This window comes from Lissotriton helveticus, chromosome 1_1 (assembly GCF_964261635.1).
Source record: "Lissotriton helveticus chromosome 1_1, aLisHel1.1, whole genome shotgun sequence".
NCBI classification, from domain to species: Eukaryota; Metazoa; Chordata; class Amphibia; order Caudata; family Salamandridae; genus Lissotriton; species Lissotriton helveticus.
The window spans coordinates 1,722,608,528-1,722,635,122 of NC_136057.1; the positions used below are offsets into that span (position 1 = coordinate 1,722,608,528).

At 43.8% G+C, this 26,595-nt stretch overlaps 1 protein-coding gene across 1 annotated transcript in view; it reads right to left on the bottom strand.

The window, feature by feature from the left end:
- The window catches only part of LOC144833162 (keratin, type II cytoskeletal cochleal-like), a 484,567-nt gene that overhangs the window by 273,393 nt on the left and 184,579 nt on the right, over positions 1-26,595 (bottom strand). Inside the window, exons 3-4 of the mRNA XM_078689147.1 lie at positions 8,190-8,250; positions 7,863-7,958 (exon numbers count right to left, since the gene is read on the bottom strand). Of these exons, the coding sequence (XP_078545273.1) occupies positions 7,863-7,958; positions 8,190-8,250 (157 nt within the window). The remainder of the gene's footprint in view (positions 1-7,862; positions 7,959-8,189; positions 8,251-26,595) is intronic.

The window sequence follows — 26,595 nt, forward strand, 5'->3', positions numbered from 1 at the left end:
AAGGACTTGGGGACGGACATTGCCGCGGGTGAGATACGACTGGCGGTGAGGCGGATGGCGAGGAACAAATCGCCGGGGATAGACGGACTCCCCATAGAGTTTTACGCCAAAAACCTGGACGTATTGGCCCCCCGTCTCCAGACTATTTACAGGGAGGCAAAGGCAACGGGTCGACTACCGCAATCGATGAGGGAGGCGCTGGTGGTCCCACTGCTGAAACCCGGCAGGGAGAGCACTGACCCCACGTCATATAGGCCCCTATCTATGCTAACCGCAGATTGTAAAATCCTGAGCTCCATTTTGGCGGCGAGACTCCTACCGCACATGACGGGGCTGGTGCATGACGACCAAAACGGTTTTATACCGACCCGCAACACCACGGCTAATATCAGACGGCTCATCCGCATCATGGACGGGCTCACCGAGAGGACAGGGACGGAGTTGGTCCTGTCAGTTGATATTGAAAAGGCCTTTGACAGCCTCGAGTGGGACTACCTCTACGCTGTCATGGAGCGCTTCGGCCTGGGGGCTGGCTATATCCACTGGACTAAGGTCCTTTACGCGGAAGCGATTGCGAGAGTGAGAGTAGGCCCGGCGGTATCCCTACGATACCCGGTGGAGCGGGGCACTCGACAGGGCTGCTCCCTGTCACCGCTCCTTTTTGCACTGGCCATTGAACCGCTGGCGGCCGCGGCCAGAACGGGGCGGCACATCCACGGAGTGCAGACCCGTGACGGACATCATTTCATTTCGCTGTATGCTGACGACTTATTGCTATTCCTCCGCGACGGAGGTGAGGACCTGAGGAAGGCGGAAGCTCTACTTGAGAGATTCGGGGAGATGTCGGGCTTGCGGGTCAATTGGCCCAAGACGAGCTTGTTCCCGCTGCTGGAGGGCACTGCCCAGCCGCAGCACCAGTCGGAGGCGACCTGGAACCCTACCTGCATGAAATACCTGGGGGTCCATATCTACCACAAGCCGGAAGACTTACTCGAGGGCAACCTGGGGCGGTGCGTGCGCGGACTGAAGGGCTGTATGTCCTTCTGGTCCACATTGCCGCTATCAGTAGCGGGCCGGATTTCCCTGCTAAAGATGGTGGCCCTGCCGAGATTACTGTACTATTTCCGGACGCTCCCAATTTGGATACCTGGTTCCTTTTTCAAGCTCCTCAAATCTCAGATCACATCGTTCATCTGGGGAGCGGGACGATGCAGAGTAGCGCTGGCCACGCTCTCTCGCCCGAAGGATGAGGGGGGGCTGGCGGTGCCGGACTTCGAGCTCTATTACCTAGCGGCCCAATTGCAGATATTCACGCAGGAGGTTGCGAGGGTATTCCGAGGCCCAGAGGATGCAAACTTGCGGGGAACGCCCAGGCACGTCCTGGCGTTCATAACCCTCCAGCAGCGGTTGGACAGTCGGGACCTATCGCTGGAACAGCGCACATACCGGCAATGCTGGAATCGGACCCAGAAGAGGGCGGGCTCCAGACATCCCTACGCGCCTGAGATTCCACTGGCCATGCTGACGGCACTGCCACATGGCGGCGATTGGTCGAGTCTGCAGGAGTGGGAAGAGGCGGGAATTCAGGTGGTTGGGGACCTCTTTGAGAGTGGAACACTGCTCCCGTTCCGGGAGCTATCAGACCGCTTCGATATTTCGAGAGGGGGATTCCTGCTGCACGCAGCGGTAACCCGGGCGATGCATGCCCACTGGGGCACGGGCCTTGGGGAGCCCGAGACGGCAGCGGCTTGCCAATACGCCATGATGGCGGCGGGCACGGTTAAGGCAGTTACATGCCTGTATAACCGAATGGTTAGGGAGAATATCCCTCCTCTCGCGTCCCTGAAAGCTAAATGGGAGGCGGATCTGCACAAGGACATTCCGGACACGACCTGGGCACAACTTGTCCGCAGGGCTCGAAACAGCACAAGGAACGCCAGGTTCCAGCTGATACACTACTATGTGTTGCACAGGGCGTATATGACGCCAGGTAGAATAAGGCGGTATTTTGGAGACGACACAGCAGCCTGCCCCCGGTGCCCGGAAGAGGGAGCTGAGTTAGTACACATGCTATGGGCGTGCCCGCTCCTGCAGGACTTTTGGCAAGAAGTGGGGGAAGTACTGAATGAGGTGACGGAACGATCGCTAGAGTATGGTCCGGCCGAATGCCTGTTGCACTGGTTCCCCCACACTCCCAAAAATAAGCTCACGAGTAGGTTCATCGACATGGGGCTGATGATAGCGAAGAGAGAGATTACCAGGAATTGGAAGGCGCGGCTGGGGCCTACTCCACGGAGGTGGCGGCAGGAGTTTCTGAAATGGGCCTCGGCGGACAGCACGCATAGATACCAGGTAGCGCGCAGGACCCCTAGCCAGACAGCAGCTGACACCGCGACAGCATGGGAAGTAATGGTGCAGGCGCTCAGGGACAGCGAGGCTGACGCACAGGAGGAACCTCCCAGAGGAGAGGGCACGGAGGGAGAGAGTTGAGGCCCCAGGAACGGCAGGGATACGGGGAACATGAGGCTAGCATCCCAGGGTTAGTATTAACGAAGCCTTAGGCGGGGGATGGTGTGCGGGTCGGGGTGAGAGGGGGGGGGGTGTTTAGGGGGGGAGTTGGGGTTCAGCGTGTAGTTTGGTAGGATAATAAAAGTAGGCATACACTTAATCCGGACACTAACCACTCCTCTCTACGGAACGTCAGGCATGGAAGTGCAGATACTTTACCGCCGCCCAACCCCCGGGTTGTGGGCCGGAAGGCTGTGTAATGATTGACGAAATGTACTGTATATCTGCTGACATTTAAGTTTACTACTGCTATTCGTTTATTGGCCTGTACAGGTATGTCTACAATAAAAATTATTTAAAAAAAAAAAAAAAAAAATCATTGAGATGCGGGAATTGTTACAATACTTAGCTGCAACCCTCCAAATAGAGGTGTCCTCAAGGCAGTTACATACAGCTTTGTTATTGTGCCCATTCAAATAGTGGTCTCTCAGCTGATACTCCTATTCTGCGGGAGTCCAGCAGAACGGAATCTGTAAATTTGACCCTAATGCATCTGGACTAGCTTGCCTCCTCAGTCAGATGTACACCGCGTCTTAGCGCTATCATAAACCATAAACTTGCTTTAACATCTCTCACTCTTTCAAGATGGGACTTTTTGTACTTCGCATAAAAGCGCCTCAAGGTCATCGTGACTCGTGTGTGCTCTATAGCCCAGCTGGCCCTTTGAAACGACTGCCAGAGTGCATGATGGTGGTAGGAGGTAACTCAGCGGGTTAACACATCTGCTGGAGAAACGTCCTCGCAGGCTGCAGATTGTGAGTTTGAACCCTACCAGGGCTAGCTGCGCGCCGTCCTCCCACCGTCAGGAAAATGACTATCATGGAGATGCGGGAATTGTTCCAGTACTTAGCCGCAACCCTCCAAATAGATGTGTCCTCAAGGCAGTTAAATACAGCTTTGTAATTGTGCCCATTCAAATAGTGGCCTCTCAGCTGTTGCTCCTATTCTGTGAGTCAAGCAGCATGGAATGTGTAAATTCGCCCCTAATGCAATGTTAGAACATAGTGCTACATAAAACTATAATAAATAATGCACCACAGATGCTTTTAAAAACAAATAGATAAAAAAAATGCCATTTACAATACCAACAACTTCAAACGTTGCTAATGAGAGACCTATTGCATTGCAAATGCTTGTTTTTTCAGTGAATGTCTAAGGTGTTTTAAATGCTGATTTCTATCTATGCATAAAACAACAATATCTCAATTGGTTTCACTAGAGCGGCAGATATATTTGCATGTACAAGACATTACAAAGATTCTGGTCGTAAAAGGAAGAGAGACTCAGAATTTAAATTTTTTGAAGTGCATATAGCATCATATAGTTAAGGACAAATTTTATACAAAACAGTCAAAAAGCAGCACAGGAGGCATATAATGTGGTAGCAACCCAAGGGAGCTTTGTGCACTGAGTGATAGTGAAACAAAGAGTGACGGCGTGAGCGACATGTGGGTGAACACAGCGAAGGACGCAGGGGGACACAGTGAAAAAAACAGTATAAACAAAATTGCTGGTTCGTCCTCAGTGAATGAGTGATAGATGTTAGGTTAGGAACCAAAGGAGATGTTGCGCCATGAGTCGCGCTGTATTGAGGGTAGACGGCCTATAATTTTACCGTACAATGAAAATGATCAGAGTTGTTGTAGAACCTAAAATTATTAAAATAGTTTTAAAATAATTTGGAAGCAGAGGAAGTTTATCTTACAAAGGTTGCTATTGTGCACCTATACCTTGCACATACAGGCTTGAGACCATGCCATAAAGTAAAACAGGCATCATGTTACCCTTAGTTCTTGAGTGACCCAAACTGCAGCCAGATGCACTGCAGTCATTATCAGTAATTGTGGTCATATTTTTTCATGCTTACATTGACAAACAAGCTTTGATGGTGAGTTGGGCACCATTACAGCCCACTATGACACATTATTGCTGCCCGCAAAGGCAGTGACCAGGGATAGTTTGGGCCGAGGACATTGCATCCCACTGATATTATATAGAACTAAAACTCGCTGTTTACAGTAATGTACTAACATTTGCGAATGAGCTGCAGACTGTCCAATCATGCAAATAGCAAAGGACACATTTTCATGACTTGGGCTTATTTACTGTTTGGTGTTTGGTGTGCAGACTGCCAGCCCACCAGGTTGGTGGAAGGCATCACCTCAAGCCCCCCGGCTGAGGGTCGTCTGCCATTTTAAATACCCCTTTGATGAAAGTGCATCTGTGTGTGTAAGGGGTACAGTTTCATCACTATCGGATGCTAGGCAGGACATCAGTTTCTTTTTAACCACTTGGAATTTCTCTTTTGCTATTGACCTGGGTGCTAGTTTAGAGGGCATTGAGCCCGACAGAGCAGGATCAAAACAAGTTTATGGCAGTGTTCTTATCCCGTGTCGTAAACAAAGGAGTCCCTACAGTTTTACCAACCGATTATGGTTTCAAACACAAGAGCGAAAAATATAGCACCCACTGACTGCAAGTGTTTTTATCCCACCACATTCTAAATGAGACCCGTTGAATTTTCCAACTGCTCCGACTCGAGAACAGACAAGTCAGTTTGCAGAGAATATTTATTTTTATTATCCCCAGAGAATTGAAAATTCAGCCTCTGATCAGTAGTGAGACCTTGCTGCAATGCACATGATTCTCCCTGGACACATTCAGAAACCCATCTAATTCTTCTACTTTTATTGTCTATTTGCCAGATGCTGGGGTTGGTCTCAGAATAGGGGCAGTGTGGGAGATTATGTTATGTTATAGGTATTTCTAAAGCAGAACAATTACCCGAAGGTGTCTTGACGCTAACCATTGATACAGAGTTCATAAGCCCAACTAAATGTTAAAAAGCCAAGTTTTCAGTGCCTTCCTGAAAGACTAAAGATCAGGCAAGGATTTAATATGCAGACGGAGGGAGAGTATTCCAGAGTCTGGAAGCACATACCAAGAAGCTTCTACCGTGCCATGTTGAGTGCTTAAACGTAGGGGCAATTACATTTCTGGCAGTCCTGGAGCGAAGAAGCTTGTTGGAATGGTACCCCTTAAAACTATCTCTGATAGATTTAGGACCTACGTCATGCATGTTTTATAACTGATGCATAAAGCTTTAAAGCATATTCTTGGTTCGATCAGTGACCAGTGCAGCTTCCGCAGGGTAGATTTTTCTCACTGAAATTTGAGAATCTTCAGCAGTAGCCTTGCTACTGCATCTTGGAGTGATTGAACCTTCTGTACAACCTGCTTTTTCATATTCAAATAGCGCCCATTGCAATAGTCTAGTTTAAACATAACCAGACTTGCCACAACGTTGGTTTGCAACGGCAGTGGGATCTATAAAAGAATTTTCTTCACTATCTTTAGTATATAAAATGAAGATGACATAGTGACATTCACTTGATCCCCAAAGGCAAGCTTGTTGTTCATAAGAACACCAATATTCATTAATGTTACTCTTCAGAGAGAACTCCTAATTCTTGAAGCTACCAAGCTGGTGACCTCTTTGCTGAATAGTAGGACCTCAGTCTTCGCTGCGTACAGTTTCAGACAGTTTTTGTCCATCCAGTCGTTAACTGCTGACATACAGTTGTTGAATCTATTACTGGTACTAGCATGATTATCCAAAATGGAGATCACGATCTAAGTGGCGTCCATGTATGATGTGAAAGAGAAACCAAATTATCTAAGCAAACCTGACAATGCTGTTTCATATACATTGAACAGTCGGGCTTAGTAAAGACCCTAGAGGGAATCAGCAAGGCAGTGAAATGAGTTTTGATTCAAACCCTTTAAAATATACCGTTTTCTCTCTCTCACTAAGGACAGATCTCAGAATGGCCAGTGCTGCTCCCTTATGCCCTTTATTGTGAGACGGCCAACCACCAAATCATGGTTGACCGTGTCAAAGGCCGCAGATAAATTGAACAGGATTAGGGATGCTCTCTCACTCTTATCAACAGTGGCCCTACTTTCCTCTGTGGGCACTATCAGTGCAGTTTTCGTGCTGTGGCCGCACCTGAACCCACATTGTGTAGAGGCCAGGAGCTGATGCTTCTGAATAAAAGTAGTTGGTTCAAGGCTTTTTCTACATTTTTTTGTGGCAAAGGGAAGCCTAGAGATGGCGCGATTGGGGTCCTTAGGATCAAGATTAACCTTTTTTAACTGTGGAAGTATTGATGCCTTCTTCCATAGTGTAGGGAAGAAGACACATGAAATCATTTTGTTAAAAATTACGGTGCTGTAACTAGCAATAGTATCTGGGGCCAGTTGAACAATGGAAACAGGGCGTGGATCTGAGGGGAAAACAGATTTACTTGATATAATCAACTTTACTACCTGCTCCTTACCAAGATGAGCAAATTCGGAGATCGTACTGTGCTCTGGTTTAGAAGAAGAAGGCCTGCTCCCATCTAGGACAGGTTTAATCATAAATAAGATCACTTTATTTTGAAAAAAAGTCGCCAACACGTTGCAAAAAGATGGGCTACCTTCGGTTGTGTTGTTGCCAAGAACATTAGAGAGCTTCTTAACTGTCAGAAACAGTTCTTTCACTGAATTTTTTGCCACCTCAATCTCCTGAGTGAAGTATTTGTGACTTTTTTCCACTATTAGGCTTTTATAGTCGGCAATACACTGCTTGCATTAGTCTTTCTCTCCCCTATCATATTTTTTTCTCCAATTTCTATGTTGTTTTCCGCACACCTGTTTCTGGCTTCTCAGCTTGTCTGAAAACCATGGTGCTGAAGGTTTAGATCTTCGGGTTCGTGAAGACTGAATGAGGGTTGGGTGTAGCTTGCTTGATGAGTAAGGAGGGCAGGATTAAGGAGGTCTTCATGTATACATTGAAATGAGAGGGACATTTTTGAGGCAATTAATGTGAGGTAGGTTGTTTGCGATACAAGGAGAACTAGAGGAGAGCTTGCGTGATTAACAGAAAGTATTATGAAGTCAAGCTTGGAAAGAAATTATCTAAGCAATGATTGAAATGGAAAATCAGTTACACAGGTCTTATAATTGTAAAAACGTGAGTATGTTATTTTTTTCCAGCATTAATGTTACTTAAGTTGAAATTATCAAACCTCAGTTGAGGACCCTCAAATACTTTTAGTAGAAACGTTTTGTAGCTTCTCAAAATCTTTACTGACTAAATCTCAAACTGTGTCAAACCACCTACTGACATATTGGCTAAGAATACACTCAATGAAAATAATGTACACTTCGCTACTGCGTTGACTTAATGAGTTTAAAGTATTCATTAAACAAGGGCATATTATTCTTGGTAGAAGGGCATGATGTGTTACCTCCTCATAAAGCGTGCGTAGGAAGTTGATTTCATCAAGGAGACAATCCACCTTTGCCCCGAGTTGAACCTTATTTATAAATGAAAGATCCACATCCTGCAAAAGGGAACATGAGATTAAAAAAATACTTCATCACATATAAACTGTATAGCTAACTACATCATCAAATGCATGCATCAGAAAACACTCATTTAAAGGTATATTAGTTAAGGTAGCAATCACTACGATCGCTTTGTAATTAGGTTTGAGCATTTCTTAATATTTTTATTTGTAATCTCGTTACCATTTCCTTTATGGTTGCACTCTGTTATTAATTGTATAACTCACCTTCTTGAGCACCACAAACTCATTTTCTGCTGCAGTTCGCTTGTTAATTTCATCTTCATATCTGTTGGAAATAAATGTCTTCAGTTAGGTGTTTACCTTAGCGTTTCGTTGCACTCCACTTTATTAAAAGCTAAGAAGCCAGACATCTACTTAAGAATTGGTAATTAGGAAAATCCTGGGGGGACAGCCAGAGTGACACTTTTTGAATTTCCCTTTCATGAATGTCCGCAGACTGACCGCCTTCCAGTAGATATTTTCAAATTACATTTTCCCTTTCCAAATTCCTCTGTTACCACTAATTTTAACTGATAGACCAGCCAGGTAATATCAGCAAAAGCTCATTATGGTATGCAAAAGTAAAACGTTTATTTAGACTCTGGTGGGCTCCCTGCCAGTACAGCAGGTCAGTAGAGGCTATCGCCTTACTTTACCTGACAGAAGATCACCAACCGTATTTAGGGATCCCCATATACCTGGAAAGGATCTCCTAGCCTGAAGAGTTTGCCAGATGGGATCCATGTTTGTTGTACTGACTCAAGAAACGTTTATTCAAGAAAAAAAATCCCAAACTTGGGGTTTTCCGTTCAAAAGCAAACAATTAAAAGACTTGACTCTTCCACTGGTATTACAGGCGACACAGGAACCCTTACGAAGGGCTGCAAGCCCTAGCAAGAGATGTGAGCCAATTATACCGATATCACCAATCTGTTAGCAAAGTGCCCAGACCCCCATTCTGCCTATTACGACCTCCATTTCCCTTGAGCAGCGTGGCAGGCCGCACAAAATGCAAAGTAAAGATGAGTCTGACAAGGTCTCTATTGTGTTCTAGAAAATGTGGCAGGCCTAAATTCTTGAGTGAACTAACCTGATTGGAACACATTTGTTGACTTGTTCGACATCTGCCTTCTCCAGAAAACGCGGTGCACTAACCCAGTATTCGGGCTGGTTACCTAAATACTTCATTTCAGCAAAAACAAATGTTGATGGGCGGTCCTCTAGAGGGCTAACAGTCTGGGCGAGAGCCTCACTCAACTGTAAAATAGAGAAAATAGGGATAGAATCCCCAGACCTCCTAGGGTTACGCTTCAGTATTATTAAGAATCTCAGTGTTGAAATGTATAACAGCTATGCAAAATGTGTAGGGGGAGGCAAGCTCTCAGACACAATACAAAAACTGGAAAACGTCTGGGAAACCAGGAACTATTTGGCATACATCATTGTGGAAGCGGATTTTAACACCATGTTTGAACCAACCGACAGGGATGATGTTAAACTGGCTAGTGAGGAAGACGACAATTGGGCTATTCCCCAGGTCGACCTAGCCCCAGTCAAAAAGTGGACCCAGGAAGCCCTGTAGCTGAATGCATTCACAATAGAGTTTGGTCTCAGGGCAGCTAATGGTACAACACGTTCAGATAGTAGGGGGGCAGCCACATATAATAAACGTAATCATGAGAGCCGCATTGACTATAGCCTTATAGCCCGCCGTAGAGGGCTATACCGGCTATTAAAGGCCCTCTCCAGCGTTAAAAGCCCTGAGCCGAAGGCGAGGGCCTTTAACAAGGGAGAGGGACTTTAATAGTGGTATAGCCCATCTACGAAGGGCTATAAGGCTATTAGAACATTCTGTCACTAGAGGACAGAATGTTCTAACAAAAAAAACAAAGCCTTTTGGGAGCATGAGGGGATTGGAATCCCCTCAGGCTCCCTGAAGCCTTTGTTCACAGCCAGAGCTGAACAAAGAAACATTGGAATGTTGGAGCTCCGGACTTATACCAGCCATTGTTTTCAATGGAGCTCCCAACATTCCAATGTTCTAATATATATTGATGGATTTAAGGCTGTGGTAAAGCGTTAAGGACATGGTCATAGAGGAATAGAATTAAAAGTGATCAAAACCCTATATTTCATTACAAACTTCCATACTGTGGGAAACAGTCTCCTGACCACCAACTGTGCTATGTTACAGAGATTGTCCAGCTAGCCAATAACAGACGCCCCCTCAAATGGCACCAGCTACTTGCAAGTCAGTACCCTCTATCCTCTATCGGGTCTGACTTATCTAGCAATATAACACAACTAGAAGCTGCTTCGGATATCAAGGATAACCTGCAGGTAATTTTAAGTATTCACTCAAGGTTTTTAACCAAGTAATTGTTTACTTCCTTGTGCCAAACTCGCACAGTATGATAAAACGCCACAACTTACCACCTGGTTCAATGACGAGTGTAGGAAGGGCAGAAGTCAGTTAAGGCTAGTCATTATAAAAACAAAAATTTAAGATAAATAAGTACGCTAAGGAAGGTTTATAAACAAGCTCATATGTAAACAACAAGAGAGTAAGGGTCAATGAGTAACTTCTCTACCCCTGGGTATACTAAATAACAACAACAAAAGAGTGACTAATGGTGCAGACTGAAGTTAACTAGAAAAGTTATCAACCAAATGAGCAGGCAAACACAATGGGTGTAGTCAAAGTGAAAGGAATTATTTTTTTAAAAGAACAGTCACTCACCACCTGGTGGTGACATGCTTCATCATGGGGTTCCCACTGGGGAGACCGAATGTCCCCCCAGTGTGCTTCCACGCCTGTTTTACAGCGGAGCTGGTTTTTTGTGATAGAAATGTGAAGTAGTGCTTAAAAATAAAACGTGAGTAATTTAAAAGATAAACAACTGTGCCCTATACTGACTTTAACAAAGGGCCAATTGGTATCAATAAAAACAAGTGTAACGGACACTCAGTGGTTGGTAAACTTGAACCACAGTGTCCTAATGTGTCGACCTATTCTTTTTAGGACACTGTGGTTCAAGTTTACCAACCACTGAGTGTCCGTTACACTTGTTTTTATTGATACCAATTGGCCCTTTGTTAAAGTCAGTATAGGGCACAGTTGTTTATCTTTTAAATTACTCACTTTTTATTTCTAAGCACTACTTCACATTTCTATCACAAAAAACTAGCTCCGCTGTAAAACAGGCGTGGAAGCACACTGGGGTACACTCGGTCTCCCCAGTGGGAACCCCATGATGAAGCCTGTCACCACCAGGTGGTGAGTGAGGGTTCTTTTTAGAAAATAATTCCTTTCACTTTGACTAGACCCATTGCATTTGCCTGCTCATTTGGTTGCTAACTTTTCTAGTTGTCTTCAGTCTGCACCATTAGTCACTCTTTTGTTGTTGGTATTTATAAACAAGCTCAACATAAAGCCAAAAGGGACTGGGAGGAGGAAAGGTGGTGAGACCGCCTAAAAACGTGTGACGAGAGAGCCATGACCACATTTTGGTCTCTGGTGGCACTGGGCAGGAATGAGGCAGCTTCACCACCAGTAAATCATATCTCGCATCTATCATGGGTTAATCACTTCAAGACCCTGCACGGCGACGATTCGCCTGAGAGAGCTAATGATGATCAGAACACTCCCACTTTCACAGGCCAAACTGAGTGCGCACAGACAATTGACCTCTGCAATGTAGAAATAGCAATAGGTGCCATCTCCCTGGGGAAAGCTCCGAGATCTGATGGCATTCCAGTTGACATTTTCATTTCTAACAAAGAAAAATAGGCAAACTACACCTTAGTGCTAAGCACCGCCATAGACAATGGAGCACCCATCCCCAGCTCCTGGATAGGTGCAGAGGTAATACCTATTCGCAACAAGCATTTGCAATGAAATAGATCTCGCATTTGCGAGAGTTTAAGCTATTGGCAATGTAAATGACAATGCCTTTTATTTATCTATTTTGATAATTAATACATAAATAAAAGGCATTGTCATTTACAAAGCCTGTAGCTCAAACTCTTGTTAATGCGAGACCTATTTCATTTCATGAAGTGGCCGCCATTGTCCCGGGGTGCTTTAGAAGTGAAAGTGCGCAGTGCGCACTGAATTTTGCAGGAAAGCATGTCGTGGCTGCAGTAAGAGAAACTCATTAAGAAAATAGTGCTTAGGGACTAAATACGACATACCGTGTAACAACAGAAGTAAAATGGCCAGTCCTCATGAGAGGTTACAAATGAAGACAAGGCAGTACTAAGGAGGGACTAACAAGCCTATTTGCAAATCAGAAGCCAGCATTTATGAAGGACAATGACGAAAGCCAATGACAAATATGGGGGGAAATCGGGCGGGGCTTCAAGTCTATACTCGAATACAGAATGCCTTGCAGAGCAGCGCATGCGCTAATACTCAAGCTAAAAAAAGGGGATCGAAGGCTGCCAATGAACTATAGACCGATAAGTTTGATAGATTCCATTCAGAAGGTCTTCTGTTGAGTCATACCAGAGAAAATCCACACTTGCATTGTAAATGTAAATGTCATGATACTTATAGAGCGCACTGTCACCAGACGGTCACCTTGCGGTGTCGCCTATTCGGCTTCCTGGCGCTGATACTCATACCGCTGTGAACCCCTCCTGGCTTTCCCTGTGAAGTGTCCACTCCTGGGCACCCCCAGGGTGAAGCCAGGTATCCTTAGCGCTGTTGGGGCCGGTGTGGAGGCTAAGCAAGCTATTGCCCAGAGTTGCAGCGTGGGGCCCGTGATTAGAATAGGCACCGAGGCGAGAATTAACAGGTCCGAGGAAATTGAGCCCGAGACCCCGCCAAGGCGGGAATCGAACCCTGGTCCCTGGCCAGAACTCTGCATCAGGGTCTGCCGCTCTAACCATTGAGCCACACTCCTCCACATTCCGCATTGAAGAAGGGAAAATACTTACTCCATATCAAGTGGGGTTCAGAAAAAAAACGAGTGTGGTTGATCGTTTTTTCCGCTTCTTGCTTCTTTATTGAAAAACAGCGCTAGTTGGCAAGGGACACATATGTGGCCTTTGTCAATTTGAAGTCTGCTTGTGATATGGTACCCCGGCAGAAGCTGTGGCAAGTACTTCTAGAGATGGGAATGCCCCCCAATATTGTGTCAATCATAGTCCGGCTCCACAAGGGCAATTATGCCAGAGTTGATTGGGGAGAGCAGGGCAAGCTCACAAATGTAATCCCGGTCAGGAAGAAGCGTCAGTTCGGGAAGTTTTCTTTCTCTTACTTTGTTTTCCTTATATTTGAACGAGGTAGTGCATTTCCTTTCAATATTACCTGCTGATGCCCCTTCCCCGGCTAATGCAAAGATACCAACTTTATTCTTACAGATGACACCTTGCTGCTGTCGCAAACACCCAAAAGCTTCCAACTCTTTTGAACCGTTTTGAAGAGTTTTGTATGGCACGTGATTTAGGGGTAAACACAGCCAAGAGAATGTTTTTGTCCATTAACCAGCACAAAACATTTAAAGGGAAAATAATCATGGGTGGAGTGGAGCTTGAAAGAGTGGATTAATTTGAGTATCTGGGAATTACATTAACATCTAGCATGACGTGGAAAAAACATAGACAAAGCATCCCTTAAACTCAAACAAATTGTAGGCGCCATTTTGAAGGAGCATCAAGCTTCATATAGTAAACCAATTGCCCCACCATTGTAGATCTATGACTCTAAGGCTGTGACTGCAGAGCTGTATGGTACAGAACTTTGTGGGTTTTGTAATCTAACTGACAAGGTTAAATCTGTACAGACGTTCATCAGAACCTTGTTCTCTCTTTCCACTAGTACATCATCACATCCACTGATCCTCGGTATGGGTAGAAAGTCAATTGTAGACAAAGCAAGGTTGAGACCAGTCCTCTTTTGGAGGAGACTTAGAACTACCCCTGAATTAAATGCCCAAGCAGAAGCTTTACAAGATATAATAAGGCTGGACAGGTTCCATAAAGTTGACTGGGGTATGAATATTAAAAACTTGCTTTCTTTTTTGGGTTTGTAGAGGCTCTGGGAGCCCGCTGAGCCAGATCCATTTTCGTCTAAAGAACAAATGAAGAAATTATACTGGCAGTGGGTGGCAGCAGCACAGACAGATGCCCACAACAATACTAGTGGGTCTCTGTCTATAGATTGTGTTCAATTCAAGTCCAACCCATTGTATGAACAATACCTGGACTGAATCACCAACCCAGTCCATAGAAAATTATATATCCAATTCAGGATAGGCTCTTTACTCCGTAAGGTGTTCAGTGCCCAACGGGCAACTCAAACAGGGTCGTCATTGTTATGTCTGGCCTGTAAAATCCACAATGAAAGTGCAGCCCACGTTCTGTTCACCTGGGTGGCGTATACATGGCCGAGATTGACTTGGAGTACGCCAGTTATCCCACAACTAGGCGTAAGGAACTATGTAGAACACTCCGAATACTATGGTCTGGTCCTAGACCTCTATATGCATGCTCTGTCGCAAAGTGTGTGGGCAGGACGTGGATCATTAGACAAAAAGCCATGTTACTTTTAATTTAAACTGACCTGGCGAGCCGTCATGTGTTTTATATTTACCTAGTTTTATGGTTTATGCATATATGTTTTTTTTTGTTTTTTTCTGGTCTGTTTCTTCTCTTCACACCTACGGCAATATAGTGAATGAACACTGCACTTCGCACTTTGTCTGATGGTTGATAAGTTGTGCCCATCTTCATAGCTGGAGACATCTATGATTGGCCAGTCACCATAAAATGAATTAATTGAAAAGGCTAACCTGATTATAGTATAACAGGCTGACTAATGTCTTTCGAGAGCTATTTAGACATTATTGACATTGTAATTATAGAATGTTTTCATCATAGTTTGTCTAAAGTGATCTCAGCATTAATGATTTTATCTGTTTCTAACTAGAGAACGTTCTATATAAGATGTGTTGAATGAATATGAACTTTTGTGGCTCTTGCTTCAGATATGCTGTTTTTATATTGCATTTATCGAATGTACTGCAAACATCTTGTGAAACTACTGTGGTCCCAGATATCACCAAGTTAAAATGCCTTATAATTTTAAAAATACTTACCTGTATGACCTAAAATGATTATCTACATTATCTAAAATTAAAGCCATGTGAAGTGGCAGACCCTGGGGCTTCGGGGGGATACACGTGGCACCCGCATTTTGCAAAGACATGAACCCCAGGGAGGTGGTGATCCCTGCTGCATGTGGGAGTCCAAGAGGCCCCCTATTTATATTTGGGATGTGGCCCTAGGGAGGTGGTGGTCCTCGGGCCGGGGGGGGGGGGGTCCGTAAGGCCTCCCGTTTATAGTGCAATAAGCCCCGGGCAGGTGGTGGCCCCCAGGGCATGTGGGGTCAAAGAGGGCCCCCCTCCATTTATATTTGACATGTGACCCTGGAGAGGTGGTGGTGGTCCTCAGGGGGTTCCGAGAGGCCCCAACGTTATAGTGCAATAAGCCCAGGGAGGTGGTGGTCCCCCAGGCAATAATAAGCCCTTGGAAATGAGGCCCATGCTCTGCCCCTCCCTTATTACACAAATGCCTCCGGGACCTAGTCCAACCAGGACCGATAAGTAACGAAGCACGGGAGCCCACATTTTTTATTCAATTTTGCTGTGGATCCGCAGGTCCATCCATAAATTTTCAGCAAAAGTTAATGAAAAAATGATTTTAACGTCCAGCTGGGTCCCTGTGGGACCACTCCACCATATCTGAGGGGGTCAAGGCTTCCTACCCTCCCCCTTTTCTATATTTTTTACATTTTTGTGGTACTCGGCTTCAAGCCTAGTCCCAAGATGGCTGCCAACACTTCCTGGTTGAAGTGTTGGCAGCCAATCACATTTTAGTAGGATCAACAAGTCGACTGCAAGGACTCACGCCCTCAGATATCTATATTTTTGAAACCGAAATATTTCTGAAACCACTGAACAGATTTACACCAAATAACATAAAGCACGCTTTCTGGACAACGTCTAGCTTTCTGCCAAATTTGGTGCAATTCTGTTTAGCGATTCAGCTGTCATCATGTTAAAAAATGAAAATTCCCTATAGGCATAACATGGGGAAAGCATGTTTTGGACCCCCTTTTTTCTCGGCCCCCGCTTAACAGATCACCCCAAAACTTTCAAAACAGCAGCTGAACAAAAAAGGGGCAGTTTCGTCAAGCAGCACCAAAGGTATTGGCAAAACAAAAACTGCTAACTATGGCTATGTACTGGCTATTAACAACAAAAACAGAAGTAGCATTCCACTCCATCCGGACGCACAGCATGCTGCATGAAACATTTTCACCATGAAATCCTTAGTTTGTCAATAATCCATTCTCTTTATTCTGTTGATTTCAAACAATGTATCCAATTTATTCACTTTTTTTCTCCTCCTGCCACATGCGAGGCGGTATCTGTGCACTTAAACTTCTTCTGAATCGGATATGCCCATCCAGGCCTTTTTCCAAAACATGTTGTGTACAGACATCATCATTGATAGTGGATGTAATTAACCCAATGCATTTCAGGCTCTTTATAGCCTTTCTTCAGGGGTACACTAAAACGGTAAAATATTCACTTTAGTATAAATTAATGTGACTACAGTTCCAAATTTCAAAGCTACGCAATGCCATATGGTGTTGTTATTCAAAACTAACCTTTTCCCTCTAAACGCGCTAATCGCGCAAAACATATCGTGCACCAAAACACCCTTCAACCACATTATTCACCATCCCTTTATGCCACTAATCGTATCCCTCCCCTAAACGATCTTTTAATACCGATCCTCGATTCAATAATTGCCCTGTGCTGGAGTCCTCCATACCTTAATCGCTCTGCCTCATTTCCTCCTTCTTAGCGTCTTGGCTTCTTACACACGCTGTTAACAAATCATTCCCCACTAGTACTCCTCTCTCTTAAGTGTACAGCTGACCCCTCCCATCTATTCCCGCCGATTTTTTGACTGGTCCACTCAAATCGCCTACTCGCCTACAAATCCCATCAGCCATTTTAGGAAAAGACTTATACGATCCCTTACGTCCCTATGTTCCAGTGCTACGCTCTGATGTGCCCCGCCCACCCTGTGCTGTTAGCTCAACGTTAGTTCCATCAAATATTTATGACATTAACCTTGTGCAATTTTAAAACATGCAATACACACAAAACGTTAAAAGCCGCTTATTCTACGAGCGTCCATTGTCGTTCTCAAAATTGTTGTGAATATCTCTGTAAATCAATGGTCGTGCCGTGACACATGTGGCTCTCTCCATTTTTTCGTCTCTGTTTTTCTACATTAGTATGTTCCATGTGTGCTACATGGCTGAAAGGCAGTCAGTATAATGTTCACAACAAGGGGTTGCCATGTGCACACCTTTCTTTTACACTTTTCCTCTTGCAATTGTAATCCTTCAGTCTCCTATTAGCGTGCAGCCTCGGTCACGTGGCCTGCCTCAGTGCCTCGTGTAAAACATTAACAACAAAAACAGAAGTAGCATTCCACTCCATCCGGACGCACAGCATGCTGCATGAAACATTTTCACCATGTAATCCTTAGTTTGTCAATAATCCATTCTCTTTATTCTGTTGATTTCAAACAGTGTATTGCATGTTTTAAAATTGCACAAGGTTAATGTCATAAATATTTGATGGAACTAACGTTGAGCTAACAGCACAGGGTGGGCGGGGCACATCAGAGCGTAGCACTGGAACATAGGGACGTAAGGGATCGTATAAGTCTTTTCCTAAAATGGCTGATGGGATTTGTAGGCGAGTAGGCGATTTGAGTGGACCAGTCAAAAAATCAGCGGGAATAGATGGGAGGGGTCAGCTGTACACTTAAGAGAGAGGAGTACTAGTGGGGAATGATTTGTTAACAGCGTGTGTAAGAAGCCAAGACGCTAAGAAGGAGGAAATGAGGCAGAGCGATTAAGGTATGGAGGACTCCAGCACAGGGCAATTATTGAATCGAGGATCGGTATTAAAAGATCGTTTAGGGGAGGGATACGATTAGTGGCATAAAGGGATGGTGATTAATGTGGTTGAAGGGGGTTTTGGTGCACGATATGTTTTGCGCGATTAGCGCGTTTAGAGGGAAAAGGTTAGTTTTGAATAACAACACCATATGGCATTGCGTAGCTTTGAAATTTGGAACTGTAGTCACATTAATTTATACTAAAGTGAATATTTTACCGTTTTAGTGTACCCCTGAAGAAAGGCTATAAAGAGCCTGAAATGCATTGGGTTAATTACATCCACTATCAATGATGATGTCTGTACACAACATGTTTTGGAAAAAGGCCTGGATGGGCATATCCGATTCAGAAGAAGTTTAAGTGCACAGATACCACCTCACATGTGGCAGGAGGAGAAAAAAAGTGAATACATTGGATACATTGTTTGAAATCAACAGAATAAAGAGAATGGATTATTGACAAACTAAGGATTACATGGTGAAAATGTTTCATGCAGCATGCTGTGCGTCCGGATGGAGTGGAATGCTACTTCTGTTTTTGTTGTGAATGTTTTACACGAGGCACTGAGGCAGGCCACGTGACCGAGGCTGCACTCTAATAGGAGACTGAAGGATTACAATTGCAAGAGGAAAAGTGTAAAAGAAAGGTGTGCACATGGCAACCCCTTGTTGTGAACATATGTACTGGCTATTGCCAGTAGGTGACAGATGTATATGTGTATATGTATATATATATATATATATATGTGTATATATATATATATATATATATATATATATATATATATATATATATATATATATATATATATATATATATATATATATATATATATATATATATATATATGCACGCAGAAACCGGCTGGAAACCGGTAAGGAGGCACTCACTCAGGCAATTTTCAGTTTAGACCAACTGCTTTATTTTCAGCATACTCATCCTAACCCAACGCGTTTCGCCTTCAGCCGAAGGCTTGATCACGGGTGTTGAGCTCTAACACGAGCCTACTTTTATTTTAGTGCACAGTGAAAAAAACTTTAACAGTGAAATGCATTGCATTGTGGGTAACGTAGTTTTTCACGTGAAAAGGTGTTAAAGTGCTCAATATACAGTAAAATTGTATGGAAGCAACTGTTTGGATTTTATAGACAAGATAAAGTTTTTAGAACAATGGTTTTTTTCTTCCCCAAAGGTCATGTTTTTCAGTCATTGGTGACTGACATTCTCAACTGTGATTGTTTCATAATTCTTCCTCTCTAGTGAGCAATTTCACAATAATCACGGGTTAGTCAAGTTTGTCATTTATGTCTCTAAATTCATAAGTAGTTGTCAAGACATCATCTCTCTGGTGAGTGAGTCCTCTAAAGTCCTTATTAATTAAAGACAATGTTGCGGTTTACTAATTCTGACAGTTTTTAAGAGTGAATTACAAATGCACATGTAGTTCTTCTGTCTGATTGAGGCCATATGGTTCTAGGGTCCTGAAGCTGATGATGTGCTTTGATTCCTTTTGTCTCAATGCTTTTCTTCGATTTCCTCCTCTTTCCGAGTTAGCTAGCTGATCAATTGCACAGTACTTGAGGGTTTCCCAGTTGTTATCATGGTACTGAGTCATGTGCTTGGCAATTGCATTGGACTGGTCTAGATGAGTGACAGCTCTTGTATGTTCAAGGATCCTTTTCTTGGCCTCAAAAATGGTGCTGCCGATGTAACTTTTGGCGCAGGGGCATGTTACCATGTATACTACGAATGTACTTTTACACGTCAAATGTTGTTTTATTTTCCACTTTTTTCCTCCAAACATAGAAATTTCTTTTGTTGGTGATGCAATTCGGCAAACCTTACATTGTTTGCACGGCCAAAAGCCCTCACGATGCATCCAATTTACGTTGGGAGTTTTTTTATAATGGCTGTGGACTAGTTGGTCACCCAGATTTTTTGCTCGGCGAAAAGTTACATGAGGATGTTCTCCAATGATTTTTGATAGAGTTGAGTCTGTGCGTAGGATGCCCCAGTGTTTTTTGATTATTTTCATCAGAGTGCCCTTTTCCGCATTGTATGATGTTATTAGTCTGATTTTGTTGTCAGTTTTGGTTTCTTGTGTCAGCTGCTGAGTCGGCACGCAACCTGGGGGTGATTTTTGGCCCTAATCTGCAGCTGGATATGTACGTGAATAAGACTACATCCACGTGCATGATGCTGCTTCGTATGCTGCATAAAGTTCTGCCCCTTCTTCCCGAGCAGGCTAGGCCCGAAGTAGTGCGTGGTACCATCTTGAGTCGTCTTGACTATTGTAATGCGCTACTTCTGGAGGCTCCAAAAACACTGCTGGGGAAGTTGCAACGGGTGCAGAACTTGGCCGCCAAGCTGGCTCTTTCCCGCCCTACGCATAGCTCTTCAACAGCAGCCTTACGAGACCTACACTGGTTGCTGGTGCACCTTCGTGTCTGTTACAAGGCTGCATGCTTAGTGTTCAGGGCGGTGCATGGACAAGGCCCGGTTCCATTGCAGAATATGTTTGTTTGGTACTATCCTTCGCGGTCCTTACGCTCTTCTTCAGCTCACCTGCTTGTGGTACCGAGATTCCAGAGAGTGAGGATGGGTGGCCGTTCGTTTAGTGTGGCAGCGGCCAAGCTCTGGAACTCTCTACCACCGTCCCTAAGAAGCCAGAGGGACCTTCTCCCGTTTAGAAAAGCCCTGAAAACCCATCTTTTCCCCAGGGCTGTCTGAGCAGTGTATGTGGTGGTTACGTTGATTTCAAGCGCCAGGATGCCCTTGGGGTGACAGGACCGCGCTTTATAAGTACACATATAAATATAAATATACTTTTACACGTCAAATGTTGTTTTATTTTCCACTTTTTTCCTCCAAACATAGAAATTTCTTTTGTTGGTGATGCAATTCGGCAAACCTTACATTGTTTGCACGGCCAAAAGCCCTCACGATGCATCCAATTTACGTTGGGGTTTTTTTTTATAATGGCTGTGGACTAGTTGGTCACCCAGATTTTTTGCTCGGCGAAAAGTTACATGAGGATGTTCTCCAATGATTTTTGATAGAGTTGAGTCTGTGCGTAGGATGCCCCAGTGTTTTTTGATTATTTTCATCAGAGTGCCTTTTTCCGCATTGTATGATGTTATTAGTCTGATTTTGTTGTCAGTTTTGGTTTCTTGGACTTTATGTAGGATTTCTTTTCTGTCTTTTTCAATTACTTTTTTGAGACATTTTTTCACCGTATTTGGTTGGTATTTTCTTTTGATGAATCTGTTTGAGGCCTCCATGCTGTGTTTGAGGAATTCTGATTGTTTTGAACAGTTTCTTTTTATGCGGAGAAATTCTCCATATGGGATACTTCTCTTTAGTTTGTCCTCATGAAAGCTTTGTCCATGTAGTACAGAGTTGGTTGCAGTTTTCTTCCGGTGTAGTGTGGTTTCTAGACAATTGTTTTCGATGTAAATTTCTGTGTCAAGAAACACTACCCTGTTGCTGCTTATTTCTTAGGTGAACTTCAGATTTGTAGGTGTGTTGTTCAATTTTTCAAAATATTGTTCAAAATCTGTTTGTTCACCGTCCCATATAATAAAAAGATCGTCTATGCATCTGAGCCATAGTATCGTCCTCTTTTTCCATGCATAGTTTTCTGTTTTCCAGGCCTCATTTTGTTCATACCAACCCATGGTGAGATTGGCATAATTGGGCGAAAAGGAGAAGCCCATGGCGCAACCCCATATTTGTTTGAAGATGTTTTTGTCAAATAGGAAGTAGTTGTTATGTAAGCATAAGAAGATCATGTGATTTAGCATTTCATTGTGTTCTCTGTATCTTATGTTCCTTTTGCCTAGATAGTGTCTGCACGCATTCATACCAATGCTGTGCTCGATGTTTGTGTACAATGATGTCACGTCCATGGTGATGAGTTTAAAAGAAGGTTTCCAGACAATTTTTTCTAGTCGTTTTAAGAGGTCAGTTGTATCCTTTATGAATGATGGTAACTCTCTGACCAAAGGAGCTAGAAATTGGTTGATGTAATTTGACATTCCTTCTAACAATGAGTTATTTGCGGACACTATTGGCCTCCCTGGTGGTTTCTGGCTGTTTTTGTGAATCTTTGGGAGACAATAAAATGTGGGTAGGGTTGGAAATTTATTTGTCATGTATTTTTGTTCATCATCACTTATGAGGCCAGCAGCAGTCCAGTTCTTAAGCAGGTTGATAATTTCTTTTTGTAATTCTGGAGTTGGATCTTGTTTCAGGAGCTCATAGCAGTTTTTATCCTTCAGTTGACGTTGTACTTCCTCTGCATAATCTGTTTGATTTATGATGATGTTATTCCCACCTTTGTCCGCTGGCTTTATCTCTATTTTTTTGTCTTCAGACAAATTTCCTATAATCAGTTTTTCTTTTGAGGTAAAGTTGTTTTTAGTTTGGTTTTGTTTGATTTTGTATAACTCATCGATTACAAGTTCCTGGAATAAGTCAATCTTGTTCCCAGGAGGTAGTATGGAGTTGTATTTGGATTTTTCTTTTAGACCACTTTCATTGGCACCTTCTTGTTCCATGGAGTCTTCCATTGCAATAAGTTCTTCTTCTTCCTGTGATATTGACATGGCTCCCATCGTCATTAAAGTAGAGAGTGCCTCAGTATCTTCAGCATTCAGATCTATATTGAATGTCTGTTTCAATTGAGTTGTTTTTTTGGGGGGTTTTTCTGCATAGATATTTGCAAGTTTAAGTTTCCGCGTGTATTTGTACAAATCTACGCGGGTATCAGCAATATTCAGATGGGTCATGGGGCAGAAGTTTAATCCCTTTTTAAGTGTGTCTTTTTCTTCATCGGTTAGGATTCTTGCTGAGAGGTTGATTATATTTAGTTCTTGGGAGTCATGAGATGGATCTACTACCGTCGAGGTTGTCTGAGTCTCGCTGTGGTCCAGGAATCTTCTTTTGCCTTGTTTCTGGCCTCTCTGGCCTCTTCTTGTTTTCCTCCCTTTCCACGGGGGCGTCCCCTGCCTCTCCCTCTGCCCCTTGTTGGTTGTTGCTGTTGTTGTTCTAATGCTTTCTGCATCTCTATTAAAAAATGGGTCTTTTTTGGTTGTTTAACAGTGCTCGATGTTGTTTGTTCATCCTGGTCACTTAATTCTAGACTTGTTAGTGAGTCAAAGCTTGAAGTTTCAGAAGTTTCATATGTCTCTTGTTGTTCGGGCTGTTTGCTTTTCTTTGGGATTTGTTGTTTACCAAAGGTGAAGATTCGTCCCTCATCAAAATCCGCTTTGTCTCTCTGGAATTTGTGTTGTTTCCGTGCTTTTACACGTGCTTCATGTCTTTCAAGATTTTTTAAGATGTCTGTTTTCAGTTTTAGCTGGTCATCATTTAGCGTTAAGGATTTAATTTCATCTTCTAATGTTTTTAATTCCGTTGTTATTTCTTTTAGGATTTTTTCAACGTGTTTGATGAGGATTACCATCAAGCCCATAGATGAATCTAGGAGGTGCTCGCCCCATTCCTAAAGTAACTCGCTTGTTGTGTCTTGATGGTTTGGCATTAGAGTTAATCTTAAACCCCGGGGTATTCTTTTTACTTCCATGTACTTTTGTAGACTTAGAAGTTCCCACCATTTGTTAATTTCTCTCTTAGAGAGGCATTCCCATTTTTTTAGTTTATCTCTGATGGTGTCTGGGGGTGTGCCAGTTTGGCCCCTTTCCGTGTTTTTTGTAGCCTGATATGTGAAAAAATTATTTATGTCTGCTATCCTCTTTGCTTCTCTTTCTTCCATGACGGGTATTTGATTTTTTTTCTTAATTGTTTTTTTTTGTTTTGAACCAACCAGTTCTTTTTCAGTTTTTGTTGGTCATTTGGATTAGCCTGAGTCTGGTTTTGATATACTATAATTGGGTTGGTGATTTGTGAATTTTACTTATTTACATGAAATTCATAGGCGGTCACCCTTTTCTAATTTGCAGAAAGTCCCAATTTGCGTGTATTGTGTCAGTCTCCCAAAGTGTTCTTAGGAAAGTGAACGCTGTCCAGACACTGTATTATTCACAGTTTATATATCTGGGGGGTCGCGCTTTTTCAACAGATTAACAATTTGTGTTGTTCTTACCGGGATCCTGTTGTTGTGGGATTTCTTGGGTTTCTGTAGCTCAGCCTTTGATCCTTCCACGGGTTACAGCGTTTTTCGAAGAATTCGCGTATTTTGATTTTACTCTGTACACGCCCGGGCGTTTTCCCCTTTGCTGCCTGCCCGGCGTGTTTTCGCTGTACCTCGAAGCCCTCACCACAAACCTTGGTTGTTCAGCCCCGCTTCCACGGCCACTACGCTGCAAGCCGCCCGGGCGCCTTTCACTCTGAGGTTCCGTGAGAATCATAACGATGTTTTGGGCATGCTCGGATATGGACGAGTTTAGTATCTATGAACCGTAAATGACGAGTTTAGTGGGTGTACGCATTTTCGCTACACTACTTGGAAGGGCTCGTCTTATTTATGGGTTTCTTCATATGAACCTCTGGGTTCCATTTTAGATACGGCATCCATTTTGTTTTCTTGCCCTCACGTAGTCGGCGAACAGGCAAATGTCCGCTTTATGACCCTGGGTTCCCAAGCCTTACAGGAGATGCATATTCCTTTTCTTGCGTCTTTTATGACGAGGGGGATGAGAGACCAAAGGCAGATGGCTCCGCTCGAGGGTAATCTTGCCGCGCTGGTCTATTGTTTCAGCCTCGCATCTGCTAGGCTCGAACACTTTGTTCTGTGATCACGCTTCCGATATTACCCCCACGCTCTTTTTCATCTCTGTTGTCTGTCTTCCTTGCACCTGTTTCTGTCTTCTCCTTTCGCTCGTTTACAACTAGAGTGGAATGTGCCTAATGACGAGATAATGTGCTTTTACAGTTGGGAACCGGCAATGGTACTGTAATCATGTTCCGGGTTTCTGAAAACATGTATGTAGTCCTTTTTGAAGTTTACTGTGGGAACTGAGTTGTAACCTTTTGTTCGTATGTTGTGCAATGACGAAAATGTGTATAAAAGGAGCGATTCACATTTGCAATTTGAAGCAGACTCTCAGAACCTACACCTTGTTGTACTTCTAGCGATCTCTGTATCCCTGCAGTAATAAACGCTGATCTTTGACGCCGAAGGAAGTGTCCCGTGTCTCTGTCATTCGTTCGCCAGAACAGGTAACCCACGAAGGTTTTAGGTGTTGTCCCCTGGCACCGCTGGGCCTTAGTTAGCCCAGTACTTCAGTTGGCGCCCAACGTAGGGCGACATCAGCGGTACCGGTCCAAAGCTTGACGATCGTGAGGAACTTCGTGTGAAATCTCCGAGGAAAGGTGCACCCCGCTTCATCGATCCTGTTGTCGAAATAAGTGGTCCGAAGATTTTTCCTGCTAAGCTTCCCGCCTCCTGACGGCTGCGACGGACCGATGCCCTGACTGTCGACCTGTTTTTGGCGCCTGGCGTAGTCCTTTGTACGGCGAGACGATAGACGGGCCTTCCTGGTGACGCCATTGAGCTTTCAGTTAAGTATTTGTGGGTCGCTCCCAGTATCCTTGGTTGTTGTTGAAGTTTAGTTGTTTGCATGGTTCCATTGCATTTGTGGTTCTTAGTTGTTGGTTCTTAGTTGTTATTTGACAGTTGCAATTGCCAAAAACCGAGGGTTTTGTATTTTTGCGAGGATTTTGTACCTCGATAACCCTTGAAGTTTGATACTTGGTTAGTGTGCACGATGCCTGGCCATAGTGGTTTCCTTGGTTTCTTTAAATGTTACGATATGGATTCCCGGTTAGAGGACTCGTGTCCGATACCTCCAGTTGGAACTCCGATATATGAGCTCTATAGTCGACATGGTGTGGGCCCTATTATATATAACGAATGTTGGATCCGTTATACGAAAAAGGATGGTGTCCTTAGTTGGCCACCACATGGAAGTTTTGAAACTGAGATTTTAGATAATCTCGAAACAAAATTGTTTAAAAAGAAAGCTAGGCCAGCTATGTTTGATTCTTTTCGGTTATGGCGCAAAGAGGCCAGGCAGAGAGAAATCAAACAACTTAAGAAAAATAAAAGAGAGGGTATTTTTACGATGATGCAACGTGCAGAACAGTGCCAACGAGATAAAGCAGAAAAAGACAATGAAGCTGCTATCAGACTGCATCATATGAAGGTGGATAAATGCTATCCGGTTTTATCGTCAAGTCTTGATAAGAAGGAAGAAGACTTGAAAGAGGATCCTTTGCTAGCGTATCTGTTGAAATCGCCACCTCCTTATGCACAGGGTGCTACAGCCCCTGTGGTGCCTCCTGTTCTTCCTCCTGTTGTTTTACCGGCTGCTGGTCAGCCTGTTGTTGGTCCTGTTTTTGTCCCTGTACCTGTTCCTCTTCCTCCTGCTCCTTTGCCTGTACCTTCTCAGTCTATTGTTTCTGCTACTCCGACTATCTTGGCTACCCCCGCTGTTTCTACGGTCGCTTCTAATGTTGTTGCTCCTGTTCTTTTTTCCTCTTCTCCTTCCATTCGTAATCGTATCCCTAACTCCGTTGCTAACCTCTATTCCCCACTTTCCGGATCGTTATTACAATCCGATGCCTCTGAAACCCCCCAGAGACGAAGTCAAATCCCTGGTGGAAGGGAGAGTGCAA